General features: G+C 54.7%; 3 protein-coding genes across 4 annotated transcripts; 2 read left to right on the top strand and 1 right to left on the bottom strand.

Annotated features, from left to right (window-relative positions):
* The first annotated feature begins 1,670 nt into the window (after positions 1–1,670).
* F12 (coagulation factor XII) lies at positions 1,671–8,384 on the top strand. Its single transcript, XM_063087946.1, has 14 exons — positions 1,671–1,727; positions 2,090–2,147; positions 4,621–4,720; positions 4,878–4,948; positions 5,254–5,364; positions 5,504–5,635; positions 5,784–5,888; positions 6,029–6,194; positions 6,289–6,503; positions 6,589–6,820; positions 7,062–7,198; positions 7,293–7,442; positions 7,977–8,125; positions 8,217–8,384. Exons 1-14 carry the CDS (start codon positions 1,671–1,673, stop codon positions 8,382–8,384), a joined length of 1,851 nt encoding a protein of 616 aa, XP_062944016.1.
* Positions 8,385–9,526: 1,142 nt separating this feature from the next.
* On the top strand, positions 9,527–9,940 carry PFN3 (profilin 3). Its single transcript, XM_063083700.1, has one exon. The coding sequence runs from the start codon at positions 9,527–9,529 to the stop codon at positions 9,938–9,940; it is 414 nt and encodes a 137-aa protein (XP_062939770.1).
* A 1,964-nt stretch (positions 9,941–11,904) lies between these two features.
* SLC34A1 (solute carrier family 34 member 1) lies at positions 11,905–20,793 on the bottom strand. Of its 2 annotated transcripts, XM_063087209.1 has the most exons (12): positions 20,688–20,793; positions 20,396–20,545; positions 20,182–20,310; positions 19,965–20,108; positions 18,866–18,977; positions 18,545–18,740; positions 18,363–18,458; positions 15,081–15,150; positions 14,644–14,811; positions 13,314–13,430; positions 13,086–13,210; positions 11,905–12,408 (listed from the first exon to the last, which is right to left on the bottom strand). In XM_063087209.1, the coding sequence occupies exons 1-12, from the start codon at positions 20,791–20,793 to the stop codon at positions 11,905–11,907; spliced, it is 1,917 nt and encodes a 638-aa protein (XP_062943279.1). The 2 variants fall into 2 exon arrangements, with proteins under 2 accessions (XP_062943279.1, XP_062943280.1); XM_063087210.1 differs by lacking the exons at positions 11,905–12,408; positions 13,086–13,210; positions 13,314–13,430; positions 14,644–14,811; positions 15,081–15,150 and adding an exon at positions 17,105–17,137.
* Between the last annotated feature and the right edge of the window lie 743 nt (positions 20,794–21,536).

Below are 21,536 nucleotides of genomic sequence, written 5' to 3'. Positions count from 1 at the left end.
AAGAGACCAAGGCAGAAACTGCAATGCCTTTTGTAAATAACTTGGCCTTGGAAATCAAACACCATCACTTCTACCATATTCTGTCGGACACACAGAACAGCTCTGACTCGATGTGGGACGAGGCTATACAAGGGCACTGATCCCAGGAGGTGAGAATCGGTGGGGACTATCTTGGAAGCTGCCCATAGTATCCCTCCGTCCTTCCTTCCCTGTTGGCTCTGCTTTTCCTATGTGAAGCCTTCACTTTCACAAAGGCCCTCCCCAAACAGTGAATATGATGACCATCAACATCTCCAGGTTCACATTCTACGTGCTTAGTGAGAAAGTGCCTCTTTCTCAAAAGTTCTGGCAAGAGTCCCCAGACAGATTTGGATTGGCATAATTTGTGTATTTTATCTCTGAACCAATCACTGTGGTCTAGAGAGGCCATGCTCGGATTAGCCAGACCTAAGCCACACCCCCAGCCCTAGAACTGAGGGTAGAGTTGGCAGCACTTAGAGGCCCATGGAGGGAATGGGGAAGGGGAGGTTTCTAAAAGAAAAAATCAAGGGTGCCGTTACTGAACTATGACAGATGCTGGGCAGGAAAAACAACATATGTCCACCTCATCTCCCTCCCTCCTGCTCCCACTACACATTTTAGTGTCCCTTGGTAGCACTTTTCTTGTGGGATCGTTTGCTTTCTTAGCTTGCTTCTAATGGTTGGTAGAATTCTAAGGTGGCCCCCAAGATCTCCACCCCCAGTGTAAGTGCACCTTCTCCCAGTTATTCAACCAAAGATTAATCTAGATGAAAGAATTTTTCAAATGTAATTAAGGTCCCAGAATCGGTTGACCTTAAGATAGAGAGATTATCCTGGGTGGGCCTAACCTAATCAGGTGAGCCCTTAAAGGGGATGGGGTTCTTCCTGGCAAGGAAGATTCAAATTGTGAGAGATTCAACACAAGAGAGATTCTCTGTTGCTGGCTTTGAAGTTGGAAGTGGGTACATAATCAGAAATGCCAGCAGCCTCTAGAAGTTGAGGGTGGCCCTGCACTGACAGCCAACCAGGAAGCAGGAACCTCAGTCCCACAACCACAGGAACTGAATTCTTCCAACAACCCAAGTGACCTTTGAAGTGAATCTTCCCCCATAGCCTCCAGAGAACTCAACCTTGATCTCAACTTCGTGATATCCCAAGCAGTAAACTCAGGAATACAGTACCAAATTTCTGACCGACAGATTTTTGAACTAATATGTGGGTATTGTTTTAAGTTGCCAAGTTTCTGATAATTTGTTATGCAGCAACAGAAAACTACTACACTTCCCTATGGACTCTAAGATCCCTAAAGTAGGGAGCTTCTCTTTCATTTTCTTAACCCCCTCATCCCTAGTAGGATCTGGAACACAAGAATGTCCCTATTCCTGCCTCCAGTTCCACTATCCAAGAAAGAGAGGGAGAACTCAGCTCTTTATCATCCTATCCCCACCCACCAACTCCCAACTCCCCCTCCTTCAGGAGCCTGCCAAGGAAGCTGCCCTGCTTGGCTTTCCACAAACAGCCTGTGCCCCACCAGGCCCAGGAGGGCAGCTTGACCGATCTCCACTTCCTGCTCTCTTCCCTCAGAGACCTTTGACCAGCCCTATTGATCTGGACTCCTGGGCAGGCAGTTGGACCAACAGACAGACGCCATGAGGGCTCTACTGCTCCTGGGGTCCCTGCTGGTGAGCCTGGAGCCTGCATTTTCGGTGAGGGCCATGGGAACCAGGATTATGCCAGGATGGCCCTGAGGGTCCCTATCACGGCATTGGCCTCTGCTCATGACCTGTGGGTCCAGGTGACTTGGAGGCCTGTACGGAAAAGTGAGGACAGCCCAGAAGGCCCAGGATGAGGAGATAGACAACCGAAGCTGGTGGATTTGAGGGCAAAGCCTGCATTTCTAGGGGAGAGGGGACCTTGAGGAGACAATCGGAGGAGGATGGAGGGGTCCAGGTCTTGTGAGGAGATCTCTGCATTTCTGGGCTGTGAGAGGAAGCTGAGGACTAGCCTGGGATCAGGGGCAGGCTATGACTTTCTAGGCAAATTCCCTGCCTTCTTTCCTCCCCTTCAGCCTCCACCTTGGAAAGCCCCCATTGAGCATAAGCACAGAGCGGGGGAGCCCACAGTGGGTAAGTAGCCCGGCTCCTCCTCCTAAGACACCCATGGGTGGGGATGAGTATGGTGGGGAGTGTGCAGTCTCGGGGCAGTCTCTGGCCCTTGGAGTGAGGGAGAGGATCCTGGATACTCTTCACTCTCATCCTCAGAGTTGTTCTGGCTGGCATTCAGACCTGAGTGCCTACTAGGTGCCAGGTCTTGTGCCCATGGGCACCAGTGAACAACAGTGGTAGTGAGCTGTGTGCTCCTTGAGGGCAGGGCTTGGGCTATCTCTGAGTGACCAGTCCAGAGTCTGGCTCAAGCAGGTGCTTAGGGTGTGTGCTGCTGATGCCCTCACACCTAGGCTCCTACCAGTCTTCCTCAGTTTCCCCAGCCTCCTACCTTCTTTTCCTTTCCTCAATATATCTCACAGGCATAAGTCATGTTAGACAGAGGCCAGGGTCCTTGATAGGCAAAGAGGGATCAACAGCAAAGCTCTGGAGCCCAAATGCCTCTAAATTCCAGCTTCATCACTTATGAGCTAGGTGACTCTGGGCAGTGACCTCTGGGCAGTGACTTGACCTCTCCAAGCTTCAATTTCCCCATCTGTAAATCCAGGCTGGTAATAGTAAATCTCTCAGGGTTGTTGAGACGGAGAAATGAATTGTTAATCCATGCAAGGCACTCAGCCCAGAGCCTGGTGCATGGTAAATGCTTTAAAAATGTTAGCTTTTATTATCAAACTCCCTCTTAGATGAGAGGTGCCTGTCATCTCCCCCTTCCTCAAACCCTGCCATAGCTCTCCATTGCCTTCTTATTTCCGGCACTAAATATATATATAGTTAATATTATATTATGTTATATATATTATTTTATATATATTATATACATATTATTTGACACATATTGATTATACATATTTATGGGGTACAGAGTTATATTTCAGTACCTGCATACAATTTGTAATGGTCAAATCAGGGTAATTAGCATATTCATAATTGCAAAAACTTACCATTTCTTTGTGATGAGAGCATTTGAACTCCTCTCTTCTGGCTAATGGAGCACATACATAAATTTTCTTTAAACGGGCACTAAATATTTACCTAGAGTGTGCAATGTACCAGGGCTTGTGAGCTAGATGGACTCTGCTCTGGTGAGCCTGGCCTGGTAAGGTCAAACCCAGGCCCTTTAGGATGACATTGAGGCCTAGCACAATCCAACCCTGGACTCCCTCAGCCTCCTCTCTTCACTCCACTCCAGCCAAAAGGCTCTCCTCCCGCCTGTCTGACCCACCCTTGGTGCCCTATTCTTGCTAATCACCTACCCAAGGGTCCCCTTCCTCTCTGTTCATCCCATTTGCATGTTATAGGTCCATCTCAGGTCCCTCTATCTTCCTTTACTGTCCTGGCCCTGGTTTGGCCTTCAGCAAGTGCCATTATGCCTTTAACAACAAAATAGCAACAAATACTTATTGAGCACATACTATGTGCCAGACACTGTGCTAAGTGTTTTACGGGTGTTATCTCATTAAGCTTCACAACATTCTCCTGAAGTATAGACAGGCAATTCTCTTTATTCACCATAGTTCTGTTCTATAAAGTCACTGTGAAAACATTGAATTAGCAAATATTTCTAGGTTCCTGTGAACTTCTGGTCATGGTATCTTCATCAACCATCAGTATAAAACCTTGTTTTATGTGTGATTCTGTTTATAAACATCTTATTTAATATACATATATGCTGTTGATTCCTTAACACTGTACTCACACCAGCAGCACTGTAACTTATGCCTGAAGGAAGCTTATCTAACACATGTTTTCTCAGAAAGGCACATCACAGCCTTCTTGTGCTTAGAAGCACCAGACGGTGCTTCAGCAATAGGCTCGTGGGCCATTTCCAACAGCAAAATCACCATCAAAAAGCACAAAATGTGGAAACACTACACTCCATAGACTGTGAAGAGGACACTGGTTTACAGTATGAGAGCTAAAACAGGAAGCAGAGAGTCACCCATTTGACCTCAGCTGGGAATGTGCAAATTGTTAACCAGTCTGTACATGCCCACAGATGGCCGTGAAAACATCGCAAGTATTGATCTGGGGGTTACAAATAAATTTTAGCAAGTAGGCAGACTGGCAAATATGGAATTGGTGAATAATGAGGATCAATTGTAATATTATTATTGCCATCTTACAGATGAGGAAACCAAGGCTCAGAGTGGTTAAGTGACTTAAATGTTCAACAAGTATTTATTAAGACCCTCCTGTGTGGCAAGCACTCTTCTGGGCCTTGGGGTTGCAGACTTGCCCAAAGTCACACAGGTAGCGGGTGGCGGAGCCAGGAGTCTACTCCAGCTGTCTGACTCCAGAACCCAACTTAAGCAGGATGCTGTCTTGAACGAGCAATGATCTGTTCAAGGTTATGTCCTTTTTCCAATCAGACCCTGAGGGGCAGTGCGTGGGCAGTTGGACACAGGGAAAGTTCTCAGGGAGTGTGTTATCCCTGCAGTTCTCACTGTCACTGGGGAGCCCTGCCACTTCCCCTTCCAGTACCACCGGCAGCTGTACCACACATGCATCCACAAGGACCGGCCAGGCCCCCGGCCCTGGTAAGACTACCCAGTACAGGTGGGAGCAGGGGGCTGGGAGAGATGAACTCTGCCCATCCTTCTGCCCAAGGAACCCTGCTTGGAGAGAGGGGGCTGTGATAGGGGAGGGCAGGCCAGTCTGCTGGGCAGAACGGGGAAGCCTTATCTCTTTCTACAGGTGTGCTACCACGCCCAACTTTGATCGGGACCAGCAATGGGGGTACTGCCTGGAGCCCAAGAAAGTGAAAGGTGCTGCACATAGCCTCTGTGGTGGCCCAGGGCTCTACCCTCCGCCCCCTCTTACTCTCCTGGGTACCATCGGACCCCACACAACTGGGATTCTAGGCCCAGCCCCTTCCCTCCCTCCACAATACCCTTCAGAAGCTCAGAGGGAGAGTTCTGGGATGGGGTAGCCCCATTTTGCAGGTGGGTAAACTAAGGCTTGGAAACGTGGAGTATCAACATCATAAGACAAGGAGGTTCAGGTAGGGACTTGGCCTCCATCTGTCTGACTCAGGTTCTCCACTCTTCCTCTCATGGTGTCCATCTCTCAGACCACTGCAGCAAACACAGCCCCTGCCAAAAGGGAGGGACCTGTGTGAACATGCTGAGCGGCCCACACTGCCTCTGCCCAGAACACCTCACTGGGAAGCACTGCCAGAGAGGTAAGGAGATGCTAAGGGCCAGGGGAGGGGGCGCTGGGGAACAGGAGCAGCCCTGGGCCCACTGAAGAGGTCCCTGGATCTGCAGAGATTTAGCATGGTCCCAGCCTCTCCTGAGATCACTGCCCCCTTTTGTCCCCAGAGAAGTGCCATGAGCCTCAGCTTCTCCAGTTCTTCCACGAGAATGAGATATGGCATAGAACTGGGCCAACAGATGTGATGCAATGCCAGTGCAAAAGTCCTGGTGTCCTCTGCAAGCTGCTGGCCAGCCAGGGTGAGTAAATTGGTTGAGAGCAGGCCAGGGAGGAGGGCTGAAGGTCAGGAGGAGAAGCTGACAGGAGGTCAGGTGGTGTGCCCAAGGAAAGGGAGCTCTCTGAGGGGTCTTCAGGCTCAGGGGTGTCTCATTGCTTTTCTTCTCCCAGCCTGCAGCACCAACCTGTGCCTCAATGGTGGCCGCTGCCTAGAAGCAGAGGGCCACCGCCAGTGTCATTGCCCCAAGGGCTACATCGGACCCTTCTGCGAAGTGGGTGAGTGAGGGTCTCAGGAGAAACAGGTCACCCCCACGTGGGAAGAACTTGCTGAGAGGGATGAGGGACAGTAAGCAAAGTGGATAAGAGGGCGATGGTAGAGTCATCCCCTGGCTTCAGAGAACCCCCTCTTTCGCCAGACATCGAGGCGAGCTGCTATGATGGCCGCGGGCTCAGCTACCGCGGCATGGCCAGAACCACTCTCTCGGGTGCACCATGTCAGCCGTGGGTCTCGGAAACCTCCTACAGGAATCTGACTGCGCAGCAGGCGCTAAGCCAGGGACTGGGCAACCATGCCTTCTGCCGGTGCTCTGCATGGGGCGGGGTAGGGCATCCCCCTCTGCTCTAGGGCCTTCTGGGGCTCCCTAGGCTCTAAGAGCGCCCCCTCTTGTGCTTATAGGAATCCGGATAATGACACCCGCCCGTGGTGTTACGTGTTGAGGGGCGACCGGCTCAGCTGGGAGTATTGCGACCTGGCACGGTGCCAGATCCCCGCCCGGGCGGCACCTTCGACCCGGCTCCTCCCTGGGCGTCAGGACCTGCCCATGCCCACGCCTTCCGCACTGCAGAAGCCTCAGCCCACAACCGAGGCTCTGCCTCAGTCCCAGACCCCAGGTAGGTAGACCGGCGAGAAGTTCGAACAGAGAGGGCGCAGAGTGAGCTAGATTCCGGCCAGCCTCAGCTTGGGCTCCTCCCACAGCCCTGCCTGCGGCACCCGAGCAGCGGACTCCCCTGCCCACGACCAGCCCGGTCCACTGCGGACATCGGCTCCGAAAGGGGCTGTCCTCGCGGAGCCGCATCGTCGGCGGACTAGTGGCGCTGCCCGGGGCGCACCCCTACCTCGCCGCGCTGTACTGGGGCCACAGTTTCTGCGCCGGCAGCCTCATCGCCCCCTGCTGGGTGCTGACAGCGGCTCACTGCCTGCAGGACCGGCGAGTAGCCGCCCCCCCAGCGCACCTTCCTCGACACTCGCTCCTTTATCCTCCGAGTCAGCTTCCACCCACACCCGAACCCGCGGTCTATCTTTCCCCGCTCCATCCTTCTCTCCACCCTCCCCTCGCTCCTCCGGAGCTCCGCTGGAAGACGGTGAAACCCGCGAAGGGGTTCGGGAGCAGGGTGCCGAACGCTGTGGCCGACTCCGAGCGCGCTGCCTCTTCCTCTCCCCTCCCGCAGGCCGGCGCCCGAGGAGCTGACGGTGGTGCTGGGCCAGGACCGCCATAACCAGAGCTGTGAGCAGTGCCAGACGCTGACCGTGCGCTCCTACAGCCTGCACGAGGCCTTCTCTTCCATCAGCTACCAGCATGACCTGGGTGCGTGGGGCGCCCCCGCGACGATGGAGAGAAAGGGTGGGGAGGGCTCGGGGCCCCAGCGTCCCCGCCTCACGCTCCTCTCCACCCGGGTTAGCTCTGCTGCGCCTGCAGGAGAGCGCGGACGGCAGCTGTGCGCTCCTGACGCCTTACGTTGAGCCGGTGTGTCTGCCGAGCGGCGCCGCCCTACCCGCCGAACCCGAGGACAAGCTCTGCGAGGTGGCCGGCTGGGGCCACCAGTTCGAGGGTAGGCACAGCAGCTGGGGGCCGGAGGGAGACCTTTGGCCACCAGGGTAGGCCAGAGAAGCCCCCAACTTTGATATGGTCCAGAATGCCTATTGGACAGGCGGCGCTGCTCTGATGAGTTGTGAGAACGTGCAGGTCCCTTGTCTCTGCAGTCCACTTCTCCCAAGGCCTGGGATTCACTGTTGGTGTCCCCAAATCTCCTAGGGATACAGGGAGAATCTCACTTACTCTTGGTTCCCTCTGGCCTCTGGCTCAGCGCTCGAGCAGCGGGTGGACTACTTTGGGAGCCAGATTCTGAGACCCTCGCTGGGGCTTGGGGGCGGGCCTTCTGCTTCCTCTCGGCGCGTTCAAGTCCCGGGCTCGGGCCTCGGCTTCCTTGCCGATGAAATGGAGTTAACGGCAACTTCCTCCCTCTCGGGCTTGCTGCGGGGGAGGAAGGACCTGAATGTTTGGAAGCGCCTGGTGCAGCTTCATCCATCGTCCGGGCGGCGAGCATTGTCTAGAGGGGTGTGAGAAAGGCACTCTGGATTCGCAGGAGCAGAGGAATATTCCAGCTTCCTGCAGGAGGCGCAGGTGCCCTTCATCTCCCCGGAGCGCTGCTCGGCCCCGGACGTGCACGGAGCCGCCATCCTCCCTGGTATGCTCTGCGCTGGCTTCCTCGAGGGAGGCACTGACGCGTGCCAGGTGAGCCCTTGGGCCTAGTTGGCGCTCTCTCGCCAGCCCGTCGGGTGCAGAGCCCAGGCCGAGGGCGCTGAGCTGCGTGTCCCCCATCCAGGGTGACTCTGGGGGTCCTCTCGTGTGCGAAGAGGAGGCCGAAGAGCGCCGACTAATCCTGCGAGGCGTTATCAGCTGGGGCTCAGGCTGTGGCGACCGCTACAAACCGGGCGTCTACACCGACGTGGCCAACTACCTGGCTTGGATCCGGGAGCACACCGTTTCCTGACCGCCCAGGGACTCATCTTTCCTCCTGGGAGGGTGGCTGAGGCGTGATCAGGGACAGCAAGGATTGTGTCTCTTTCCCCCCAGAGCTGCCAGCCGGGCGCCAGGCATGGCGCAGGGACTCAATAAAGTGCTTTGAAAGTGCTGAGAGGGACAGCTCTTCAGGGGTTGGAAGTGCCAAGACAAAAAACCAGTGAGCAGCTTCTCCATGGCCCTCAGAGAACAGGGTCTATGAGATTTTAACACGCAAGGTCTAGCCTCCTGTCCAGCTAGCATTTACTGAGCGTTACCGTGTGTCAAGCCTTTGTAAGATCATTCCGCATATTTTTCCTCATAGCAAACTCATTCACGTTTTAAGTTCACAGAGCAGCGGTTTTCAGACTTAACTATACAGCGTAATCACCTGGGGAGCCTTTTGTGCCTGTCTATGCCCAAGATCCTCCTCAGGCCAATTACATCGGTATCACTAGGAATCGGGCGTGGGTAGTGGTATGTTTTTTAAACGCCCCAGGTAATTGCACGTGCAGCCACGTTTGAGAACCATGACTAGAAATGCTTACCATTAGTATGGACCCCGAAGGGAGCTTGAAATATTCTCATCCCCACCCCAACTCGCACTAGGGAAGTGGGTCTCTAAGACCCTGGACCAGCAGTAGCGTATCCAGGGAACTTGTTAGACATGCAGATTCTTGGGCTACATCTCACACCGAAACAGAAATTCTGGGGTGGGGCCCAGCAACCTGTAACAGACTTCCAGGGGATTCTGATGCTCTCTAACGTTTGAGAACCACAGTCTGGGACTTGAATGATTCCCTTGCAGGCGGAGAGGTCCTGCTGTCCAGACAAGACATGTTTCTTTTTGCTCTTAAACCCATCGTTTTGATGGGCCGTTATAAGTTGGGTTTCGAGGGTCATTTTGAGTCCTACGCGATTCTCTCACGCAAGCTAACTTTACAGCTTCCCTAGGCATAAAACGTGAACGTCCCCCATTCTCCAGCCTAGGTAGCCGCTCTGTGACGCCGCCGTGTCTCACATCACAGACCCGCCCCTCTCATACGTCATAGCGCCGCAGGCGTTCCTAGTGCTCATCTCTGAGGGACATCCCTCCCGAGCGAGCGCAAGGCGGAGCGGCGAGCACTGAGCGTGATGGGCGACTGGAAGGGCTACATCAGTGCGGTGCTGCGGGACCAGCGCATCGACGACGTGGCCATCGTCGGCCACTCGGACAATCGCTGCGTGTGGGCATCGCGGCCCGGGGGCCTGCTGGCGGCTATCTCACCGCAGGAGGTGGGCGTGCTTATCGGGCACGACCGGCGCACCTTTCTGCAGGAGGGCTTGAGCGTGGCGGGTCGCCGCTGCTGCGTCATCCGCGACTACCTGTTGGCGGAGGGGGACGGCGTGCTGGATACACGCACGAAAGGGCTGGACGGGCGCGCCATCTGCGTGGGCCACACGCCTCGCGCGCTCCTTGTGCTCATGGGCCGACGCGGCGTGCACGGGGGCATTCTCAATAAGACGGTGCACGAGCTGATCCGCGGGCTGCGCACGCAGGGAGCCTAGCAGGGCAGGCATGCCGCCCGGAGCCGCGGCAGTACGTACGGCTGGAATAAACTGTGACCCTGGGCGCCCAATGCGCTTGGGAGGTTGCAAGTAAGGAAACTGGTTTATGGGAAGATCGTTGCAGAAGGGTTACCTGGTGGGGCTGGGATTGAGTCTAGAGGCTGCCCAGCCTCCCGTGTCCTACGCCCCGCCCTCCCATCCGTGGATGCTTTGTGGAAGCCTCTGGCCTGACTGCTGCTCCTTGGCGCCTTCCCAGGGTCCTAAGGACCCTGCAGCTGAGGAAGAATAGTCCAAGGGCAGGGGGCTTCTCAAATTCTCTACCTCAGGCCTTAGCATCCGTTCTCAGAGAAATTTCCACACATCTAGGCAGGATAAACAGTAAAGGGAGTCTCCTCCCATCCTGCCAGCATCTCTCCCCAGGCACTCACCAGCTAGGGCCGTGGGATGAGGGAGTCATGCAGGAGGCCGGGTACTTCTCACCCCCTCCACTTGGCGGGCGGAAACACTAGCAAGGGCTGTGAGTGGGTGACAGAATGGGGCTGGTAGCTTAGAGAGCAGTTCTGGGGTGTTCAGGCTCCTGCATCTCCCCCAAGTCCTTCAAGGATGGCCCACTGAAGGGCACATATCCGACACCATCACAACTTGTCTGGGGCCCTGCAACCTTCCTTCCCCCTTCCTACCCCTGGTGGCTCAAAGGCCCCAGAGGAGTCCTTGGACTCGAGGGGGGAATTTTGACATCCCCCACTCCTTGACCCTCACTCTGCAGGCCTCAGCTTCAGGGTGCCCTATGGAGGAGGAAGAATGGAAGAGCTTGGGTGGGTTTAAGTGAGGCCTGGTTTATTGCCCAGTGATAGAGGACAAAGGTGGAAGGGAGGGTGTGTGGTCCCTGCCCCCTATGCGCTGGGGCCCAGAGCACGGTCTCGTCCATCTTCACCCACCCTGTCCCCTTTCCTAGTGGCTTTGACAATCCCCACCTATCACTCATTCTGGAGCACTGGTCTTATCCCAGCAAGAGAGAGTGAGTGTGTGACTGAGGTGGGGGAGTTCAGAGGGCAGGGGTAGACCAGTGGAGGTCAAGCCTGGTGGGGTCAGCAGAGGAGGTGCAGAGAATCCTCCTTGTTCTTGTCTTTGGGGTAGCCCCCAGGCCCTAGGAGGGGCTTGCAGGGAGTTTGAATTGTGGATTGGACTCATTAAGGTGGAGCCAGGTGTATTGGTGAGGTGAGCTTGCAGGGATGACTTTTCCAGAACTGCATCTGGCCAGGGCAGAGCGGGCTGCTGTTGCAGGAGCCTTTGCAGGGAGATAGTGCTGCTGAACCTCAAGACTTGGTCTTGCCTTTTCCGTAGAGGAAGAGCAAAAAGACTTCCAAATGTATAATGAGCATTTAATTCCCTTTTTTTTTTTTCCTTCAGGCAGTGTTGGGATGGGGATCGTAGTGGTGGTGCTAAAGACCTGGGTGAGGATAGGAAAATGGTATCATGGAGGCAGGAAGGTGGCAGGGAGGGGTTGAAGATTCAGTCAGTGACTCAGGCACCCACATCTGTGCACAAGCAAACAGCTGCTCAGTCACAAACTCAGATCCACCCTTACTCCTGCCCATTGTAGTCATGTGTACACGAGGACACAAGTGCAGGCTTCGTACACATGCGCCAAAGACCCAGAATTATACCCAGATATCCTGCAACCTGCACACAGCCTCCCACACATGCACTGGCTGACACACACATGTGCACAAATACAAGCTTCTACATGTATACAGGTGGACACAGAGTACACCTGTACAAGCCCATGTGTGCACACACACTGACTCCATCACACAAGCCCAGATCTCTGGGGATCTAAGTAAGGACAGGCCAGCACCTAGGGTGGTATACACACATACACTCACACACACACACACACATACCCGTCTCCCCTTCCACCCTGGGCTCTGTGCATGGGCCCTTCCCTGCTCCAGGCCCGCAGCCTAGAGGTGGGTGGCATTGTGGTGAGCAGGCAATGTGAGGTGGGGGGAGGGCATGGCGGGGGGCAACTCCTCTAGGAAGACCCTGGCAGGCAGCGGGGGTGAGCGGGGCTCGGGCCGGGTGTAGCACAAGGTGGCGCGGGTGATGAGGCGGTCTAGGGGCTGCAGGGAGTGCATCCAGCGGGGCAGGAACTCCCATGTCTGCAGCCACTTGGGCAGGCGCCTGGGGCTGCGACTCTGCAGGATGCTGATGAGCACAATGAAGGCCAGCAGAGCTCCAAAAGGTGTGCCAACACCTACCATGGCCTGCCAGCCTGCCATGGAGATGCCGAACACCAGCGAGGGCAGCAGCAGGAAGCACACGAGGAGGTAGAGGACAGCGAACCAGCGGTACTTGGCCGTGCGTTTGCCCAGTGCCTTGGCCATGCGGATAGGCAGGCGCGTGCAGGGCACCGGATACCACAGCAGGATGCCCGAGATGTTGAAGAAGAAGTGGCAGAGGGCAATCTACAAGGGGGATGGAGGGGCGGAGGGGCTGCAGTGGGCACAGGCCCCCCACTCCTGTATCAGGCCAGCAGGGATAGATAACGGGGCCTGACCTGGTCTGGGCAGCAGGAAATTCGTCCCTTAGGGCTGATGTGCCCCCAGATCCCTCAGTGGGGGGGCTGTGCGGGTTATTAAAATATTGAAATACTTTTGGAGCAGTTGGTAAATAACTACTGCCCTGAACTCTCCACATTTCTGCATTGACCCCTTTCTCAGGAATTCCCCCACAGATACTGCCAAAATCCAGCAGCTAAAAGATTAATATTAGTTCCTGGCTAATACTAATACAATTAATATTAGCTCTGCATTCTTCGTTGGTCAGCGCCCTGGCTTGTAAGATACCTCCACTGTCTACCTCCTTCCCCTGAGTCTACTCATCCTTGATCCCCCAGGCTAGGCCAGGCCCCCTCTTACAGCACTTTTTCCTCATTGAGTGAATCCGACTTGCTATTTGTTGTTTATTGGTGTGATTATTGAGCAATGTCTTCCTAACAGACACTAAGGCCTTGAGGATGGAATCAGGTCTACTTGGCCCATAATGGTTTCCACCGAGGATAGTGGGTGGATGCCCTTGGTCAGGTCCCACGCCCCAGTCCCAGCCCCATCCTGCTCAGGCAGGCCTACTCTCCCAGACGCACCTGGAAAGCACTGTTCAGCTTCGCCCTGGGGCTGGCCAGTGCAGCTAGAATGGCTGTGGTGGTGGTGCCGATGTTGGAGCCCAGGGTGAGGGGGTAGGCCCGCTCAATGCTGATCACACCCAGGCCTGTGGGGCAGGAGGAGGGTACAGGAGCTCCCCAGCTCTCTCCGTCAGCCCTTTCCCTGCCCCCACCCCACCCCACCCTGCCTCTGCTGACATGGGCACTCACCAATGAGTGGGGTGATGGCCGAAGTGAACACAGAGCTGCTCTGAACCACGAAGGTCATGCCGGCACCCACCACCATGGCAAAGTAGCCTGTGACCCAGGTGAAGGGTGCTGGGAAGTCTGCAAGGAAACCCCCGTCCCAGCAGGCCTGGGTCAGCAGGAGGACATTGGAAAAAGAGCAGGCACCTTCCTTGGGGAGGAGGAATTTAGATGCCAGTTTCCCACAAGGACCTAGTCAGTCCCCTGCTCAATTGCAGCAGCCTCTGCTGCCTCTTTGATCTTGGATCAAAGGCCCTTCTCAGCCTGATTCCATCAGTCTACCATGCCTTTGCTTTGATGGTTCCCTCTTCCTGGAGTACCCTAGTCAGCGTCTAAACATCCATCCTCAGGTTCAGCAGGGATATCACTTCCGCGGGAAAGCCCTCCCTGACCCCGGCCCTCAGGCAGATGTTGTTTCTCTTTTCTCTGAGCTCCCACAGCCCCATGTTCCAAAAGCCCAAAATGAAGTTTAAAATTAAAATCAGATGGTGTCTCTGCCCTGACCCAAGCCCTCCAAGTGCTCCCATTACCCTTGATAAAGTCCAGGCTCTGGGTACAGCCTAGAGTCCCCATGATCTGGCTCCATCCCTGTCACCTTCGTGACCTTGCCCCACCTCTCTCTCCTTGCTCACTCTGCTCCTGCCAGGCCACACTGCTGGCCACCTTTCGGTGTCACAAACCTGCCAAGCCGGCTCCTGCCTCTGAGCCTTTGTGCTTGCTGTTCCCCTCACCCGTGATGCCCTTCGTCCACTGCTCATTTAGGTCTCTGCTCAAAACGTCCTCAGAGAAGCCTCTGACCACCCATCTAAAGCAGCCTCTTTCATGCTCTATTGCTTTGCCATTTTTGCTGTCTCCTTGGCAGTTTTCAATTTTTTTTTTTTTTTTTTTTTTTTGGTGGCTGGTGATACAGAGATTTGAACCCTTGACCTTGTCTTTCTCCAAATTTATCCCCCTCATTATTTTTCACTGCCCATCTCCTCCTGCTGGGCTGTGAGCCTCCTGAGAGCAGGATCCATCACTGTTTGCCTCGCCACTGTATCCTTGGCACACAGTAGAGGCTTAATGACTGTTTGTCAATTAAATTGAACAATGGCTTCTGAGAACCTCCACCTGGTAGAATGGAACCATGGCAAGAGGCAGACATAAGTTCCCAGCTGTCAGCAGCTTAGGAATGCCTGAAATTACCTGGCCTAATCTCTTCCCTGTGTACATGGGGAAACTGAGGCTCGGAGATGGTAGAGGTTTACCTAGATCAAGTCAGTGGCAGGACTTAGCAGGATCTGGAAAGGCTCACCAGTGTTGATGACCTTCTGGACAACCTTGGCCACCTGGCCCTTGAGCAGGGAGTTGAGCATCTTGACAAGGAGGATGAGGCAGGTGCACAGGATCAGCAGGGAGCCAGCCAGCAGTATAAGCCCCACAGCCAGGTCAGGCAGCCCCGTGTCCACAAAGATGTGGTTGCCTGCAGATGGTGGTGCCAAGCTACTGAGAGCTGATGCCACACCCGGCTCCCAGCCCCACACCTTTGCTACCCCTGTGGGCTCTGAGCTTGAGGCCCCTCCTCAGACTCCTTAAGCCTCAACACCAGGTCCTGACCCAAGCCCAGGAGTTGGGCTAGTTGACGGCTGTCTTTGCTGGGACTGGATGCAGCAATGGTGGGCAGGTGATGGCCCTGCCACTGTGGTCTCTGTCCCTGCCATGTGGGACACCTCCCACGTTGCAGGCACTTACATTTCTCCACAGTGACATTGCTAAGGGTCTGGCTGGTGTTGGCCTCTGTCCTGGACATGAAAGTGGAAGCCTAGATTAAGAAGAAGGTGACTTGGTGAATTTAGGAAAATGCAGCCTGGTGTTAGGGCTAAGATGGGGTAAGGGAAAGATGAGGGTATAGAGATGGGCCTCTGTGACTGTGGATGGGTCACTCACCCTCTCTGAGCCTGTCTCTTCCGCTGAAGAAAGTGGATGAAAATACTTGCCACTTAGTGATCTGGCCTTGGTAGACCCTCTGCATATTCCAGCCCTCACTCCACTGACCTGGTCTCACTGGGGCCAGCAGGGGCCTCCTGATGACCAAGTCAGTTGCTTCTTGTCATTGTTTTCCTCTTTCTCTCAGTGGCACTGTGTGCTGCTGACCATTGCCCTCTTTTTCTGAACCCAATTCCCCATCTTTTATTACCTATCCTCTTCTTGGTACCCCTCCCTCTTCCCCAGGGTCCTGGCCCCATCCCCTAAGGCACTGTTAGCCCAAGCTCCATTCTCCTCTTGCTCAGAGCCTTACCCTGAGGAGTGGGAGGGAGGACAGTGGGTAGGGCAGAGAATCCAGCCCCACATCTCTTCAGTGAAGTGAGGGGACTCCCTGGGGAGGCTAGGCAGGTAACACAAATGAGGCACTCAGGCTGTGTGTGGAGGTCATGGGGGGTCTAGTTGGAAGCATCTTAGAAGAGGGAGTTGGGATTTAAGTGACTGCAGGGACACCCCAAATTAAGGTGACACCTCTGGGAACTGAAGGAGGTGATTCAATTCACAGAGGACCTTCAGGCTCCAAGAAACCTTCCCCCGGGGGAGAAACCACAGGATGTGGGCCTGCGCAATAGTTTCCCCTGCAGAGGAGGGGAGCTCTAAGGCCTTTGTTCTTCTGGAAGCAGAGGGAGAGTGCCGTGCTAGCAGCGCCATCTGGTGGTAAAGATAACTCCTTAGAGCAGCAGCCCCTGTGAGCAGTCTCCTGGTAGCCATGGTCACCTGGTGGCATTAAGGCCTGACGGTCAGAATAGAAAATGGACACACATGGTGGGACGCCAGAGTGGCATTTGGGAGAGGGCTAGATGGAGAGTCAGGATTCCACCAGGATTTGCGTCCTACCTCAATTACGTGGACAAGCCAGTGCATGTCTCTGAGGCTGTTTCCCCATCTGTAAAATGGGGATGTGATAATCCCTGCTTCCCAGGTTGCAAGTCTTCAGAAGACACTTGTTTAAGCCAAGCAGGTATGGATGACAATCCACGGCATGACCACACAAGACGATAATTCTCAGGACAGTGTCAGGCCCCCAGAGTGTCAAGAAATGTTTGAACACTAAAACTGCCTCTGTCTTTTTTCCCTCATCTGGGAAGCATCAGACTCTCATCCTCTCCTTGGTAGCATAGGTTCCCTGGAAACTGGTTTGGGCGAGGTTGAGTGCAAAGTGGTGAAAGCTGTGGGCAATGAGAACGGTGAAGTGAAGGTTGGAATGGAGTGCGGGGAGACTCCACAGCCAAAGGAAAAACTCTTGAGTCTTCAGTGTGGGAGGAGCCACCAACGCACATAGCAAGAGCAAACACATCGCTGCATGAGTCACATTCCTTCAGGGGACAGTCCCAGAGAGAGAGTGACAGCAGAGAGCTCGGATCCCACTCCCCAGCTACTCTCTAAGCCAAGGAAATTTAACCTCAACACTGCTATTAAGGAAAGGGTTTCATAGTAGAGTGAGGACAAGAACCCAGTGCTTAGGCAAGTGGCAGCTGGAGCAGGAGAAAAACCTGAAGGCAGCGCTAGCCGAGGGACCTGGGGCAGGTTGCTTCGCATCGTGGAGCTTCAGTTTCCTCTTGTGTGAAGTGAGAAGCTCACATCCGCCTCACCAGCATTGTACGAGGATGACGTTAGGTGAGGCGGTACGTGGTGCAAGTTGAGACCTGCTCAGCGCCACGGCAGGTGAACAGCAGGGATCTCAGAGGATGCAAGAAACTCAGCTCTCTTCCGTGGCTTGTTTTCTGTGAAGATCAACCTGTGTGATTTCTCTCTTCCAGATTTTGCTGTGAAGTAGAGAGGCTTGTGGTGATTCAGAGAGCTCGGAGAAGGTGGCCGATGTGTTAGAGAGGTCACAAATCCAGCATAAAAGCTTCCAGCATAAAAGCTTCCCGCATGGGCTTTTTGATCTCAAGCTGCCTTGAACACTCACACAGAAGGGGTGAGCTGGAGCTGTGTGCCCCTTCAGATGCAAAGGAACAGCGTAGGGCGAGTTGAATGAGGGTTTTCTGTTCACGCCAGGACAAAGGTCCAGCAACATCGAGTAGAAAGTGGAGAGAATGAGGCCAAACGGTTTGTGCTTATATTGTGGACTATATGTTGTTCTAAATGGAATCCCTTCTTGTATGTAGTAATTAAGGAGATGCAAATATGGTGGATTTTGGTTTTGATGAAGCAGTTTCCTTTGTATGGCTGAGTAAGAAAGTGTGCTAACTGCCTGTTTCCTCGTTAGCCTGGCAAAACAGCCAGTCCTCGATTGTCCAACCAATCCAAACAGATCTTCCAGGCACTAGAAGCCCCAGAAACAGTGCAAAAAGGATAAAGGACTCCCACTTGTGGCAGTCTCTAGGAGGAATCCGGTGACCACAGAGGTGGCTGTTGTGTATCTGAGGAAGTCTCCGTGTAGCTGCCTGTCCTGCCCCTGAGCCAGTTCATCCTACTTTCTTGAGTATCCTTACAGCACTCTCTTCCCGCCCACCCTGCATTGCCTGGACCCCAAAACATGGCAGAGCTGAGTCACTAACCCCCTGGTGTGCTTGGGCCCTGATAGGTAGGACAAGCTATGACAAATTGCCTCTCTGAGCCTCTGTGAAATCAGGGTTGAGCTAGATCAGTGAACATAGAGCAGACCTAGAGGGCTTGTTGAAGCATAGGCTGCTGGGCCCCACCCGAGTTTTTTGTGACTCAGTAGGTCTAGGGAAGGGCAGGATAATTTGCATCTCTAAAAGGTTACCAGGTGGTACTGAGGCTGCTGTTTTGGGGACCACACTTTGAGAACCACGTGCCAATTCTGTTTGATGGGTGATGTCTGTCTAAAGCAGTGTATGAGGCTGGGAAAGATTAGCAATGTCTGCCCTAAGCACAGCATCATAGAAAAAGTGTCACATATTTGCTCTCTCCTGGCTAAATAATCTCCAAGGTCTATCTGGAACATTTTGAATAAACAATGAAACCAATGGTTAGCTGTCTAAAGAGGAAGTTCTCTTACCTGGGGCCAGGCATGGGACTCACCTCCCTGGAGTCTGGATGGCACCAGATCCGGATGAGACTGTGGTTCCTCAGGGACTCATCGCCGGTGGCAATGCTGGTGATCACAGACTTGTCCAGCTGTGGGCAAGATGTGGGTGGCGGGAGTGAGGGTGGGAGCCCTCACTATCCCTCACCTACCACCCCATGCCAGGCCATGCCACCACCTGGATGATGAGCTTCGTGAAGGGCTCTGTGATGATCTTGAGCAGGTCTGGGGCATCGCGGCCACTATGGATGTTGAAGGAGGCAACGACGAGTCCAGTGATGTGGTGCAGGTAGCCAGTGGCAGCCTCCAGGGGCAGCAGGATGAGAACCGACAGCCAGTTAAAGCAGTCGTGTACCGTGGCCCCCGCAAAGGCCCTGGGTGGGAAGGCCACATAGCAGGGCAGGCTAAGAGCCAGGATGTGCACACGCTGGGTCTCCTGGCATCTGGGGCTGTCCTCCCCTGACAAGCGTGAGCCACCACACCCACCATGCCCCCTCACCTCCGAAAGTCAGTCCTGTCCCCCGCCTGCATCAGGGCCACAATAGTGTTGGTGACAGAGGTGCCAATGTTGGAACCCATGATGATGGGGATGGCAGAGCTCACTTCCAGCACTGGTAGGAGAGGGGACCTTTTAACTAACTGGGTGGGGGCCACCCAGCTCCTGCCTCCACCGTGGCTCCCGCCAGACCCACTATACCCACGTTCCAGCTTCAGGCGGCCGTTCCTGCCATGCTTCAGACTCTGCCCAGCCTTGGCATCAAAGATCCATGAGGGCACGTGCTCTATGTTTACATTTGTGCACGCACGCATTTGATTAGACACGTACTGCACATGGTGTACATATGTGAACGTTTGCAGGCGTGCATTATGAGGGCTCATGAATATGTATGCAAATACATATTTGTGCTCATGTGTGCATGCAAGTGTGATGGTTAGTTTCATGTGTCTACTCGGGTAGTCTACAGTGCCCAGTTATTCAATCCAACACTAATCTACGTGTTTCTGTGAAATTATTTTGTAAATGTGACTCACATCTACAATCAGTTGTCTTTAAGTCAGGGAGATTATCCTTGATAATCTGGGTGGGCCACAGCCAGTGGGATGAAAGACCTTAAAAGAATTGAGGCTTCCCTGAGGAAGGAGAAATTCTCCCTGTGGACTGCAGTGTCAGCTCCTGCCCAAGGTTCTAGCCTGCTCTTCCTGATGGCCCATCGTACGGATTCCAGACTTGCCCAGCCAGCCCCACAATCGTGTAAGCCAATTCCCTGCAATAAATCATATATATATCCTACAGGTTTGGTTGCTCTGGCTTCCCTGACTGATACAAGGAGTGACTGTGTGGCTATGTGGAGGCCAGCCTTCCTGGGGGCTGTACTCTCATCTGCCACCCTTACCAGTTCCTGGGGCACCCCTCCTGGCTCAGACTCGTGGCCATGCTTTAGAGGACAAAGTGGAGATGCTGGAGCCCTGCCCTTTGCCCTCAACCCATGTCCCCACTCCTGCTTCTGATCCTACAGCCCTGACATGCTACCTTAGCCCTCTATCCAGTACCACCCAGCCCCCCAGGCTTTTGCCCTGGCCCTGGTAGGCCAACTCACAGCCTGAGGAGACCATGCTGACAATGATGGACGTGGAAGTGCTGGAGCTCTGCACCAGTACGGTCACCAGAATCCCCACCACCAGTCCCGCCACTGGGTTGGACAGGATGACGTTGTCCTTGAAGATGTCGCCAGCCACCTTCCCTGGGGAGCATGAGCCAGCATTGTCCAAGGTCCTTCAGGAGCCCTTCCCTGGTCCCATCCACTTGGACCCTACCTCCAGCCAGCTGGAAGGCCGAGCTGAGCACGTCCAGGGAGCAGACAAAGAGGTAGAGGAAGGAGAGCATCAGCGGCACCTTGAGCAGTGTCACACCAGCCTGGTGCAGCTTCTGGGCCAGCCTGGGCACTGGAAGCGGGCCAGCCATGAGCACAGTGGGAAGGGGCCAGGGCAGTGACTGCTGACGCCCCTACCGCCCCCTTCCCAGGCCCACCTGGCTTCTGCTCCTCCTCCAGAACCAGCTTGGCAGGCAGTGGGTCATGATGCTCCAGGACCTCCCCACAGGGGCAGCTGTGCTCGGCGAGGGCCACAGGACCCAAGCTGGGGAAGGCATAGGCAGAGGTCCCTGGGATCCTGTGCAGGACTGGGGAGAGAGGCTGGTCAGGAGTTCCCAGAGGCCCCATTGCCCTGGGGATGGGGGAAGAGCAGGGGGAAGGGCAGAGGCCTCACCCAGGGTGTGGGCAGCAGTGGGCAGGCAGGGTCCAGGGCGTGGGAACAGCACTCACCCTGTGGGCTGGGCACGTAGGCAAAGGCTGCCCCCATCACGTGCCCCCTGCAGACTGGGAGTGGGGAGACAGGAAAGCCCCCTAACCCCTCTCCATAGGACATCATCCTGGGTACCTGCAGTGGGGCCTGCGTGTCAGGGAGTCTCAGAATGCTGAATGACAACTGCTGTGTCCTGGACACTCGATCCCATTCCCACCCACACATGCTCACGTGCACAAACACCCATGGTGTGCAATCTCGCATACACATCCAGTAAAGCGCACCTTCCAAGCCCCCACCACACCCCCCACAGACGCACGCTCAGGTGCTCAGCACAGATTTGGGCATCCTTTCATCACTCAGTGAGCGAGCATCTGTTGAGCTTCTCCCCTATCCCAGGCTCTGAGCTCGAAGCTGGGTACAGTGTGATTATGGACAGAAGCAGCTCCTGCCCTCAGGAAGCTCAAAGTACAGTGGGGAGACAGGTGTAAATGAAATAATCGCCCAAGTAGATGGAAAATGGCAAGGGGGTTAAGTGTTGTCATGACAGATGTAGGGGCCACTGGAGTGTCCTGTGGCAGGGTGTGGGCTCTTAGGGGAGGGAAGGTCTCAGTCTTATCAAGCTGAGATGCACAGTGCAGAGGAGATAACTGGTGGAGGGAAGGAAAGACGTGTGTGCAAAAGCCCCCTGGGGGGAGGAGCACGGCTGCCCAGGGACAGAGAAGGCCCACGCATGTGGCTGGAGGGACCAGGGGACAAGTGGCATTAGCAGAGGTTGCAGGTGGGGGCCAGGGCTGGGCTGTGTGGGAGAAGTTTTGTCCACGCAGAGAGCAGGAAAGGGCCATGGACACCCACTGGCACACACTCGG

The sequence above is a fragment of the Cynocephalus volans genome, chromosome 2 (assembly GCF_027409185.1).
Source record: "Cynocephalus volans isolate mCynVol1 chromosome 2, mCynVol1.pri, whole genome shotgun sequence".
In the NCBI taxonomy this organism is placed as follows: Eukaryota; Metazoa; Chordata; class Mammalia; order Dermoptera; family Cynocephalidae; genus Cynocephalus; species Cynocephalus volans.
The sequence above is the reverse complement of the archived record's forward strand: the minus strand, read 5'-3'. Positions and strand labels throughout refer to the sequence as shown.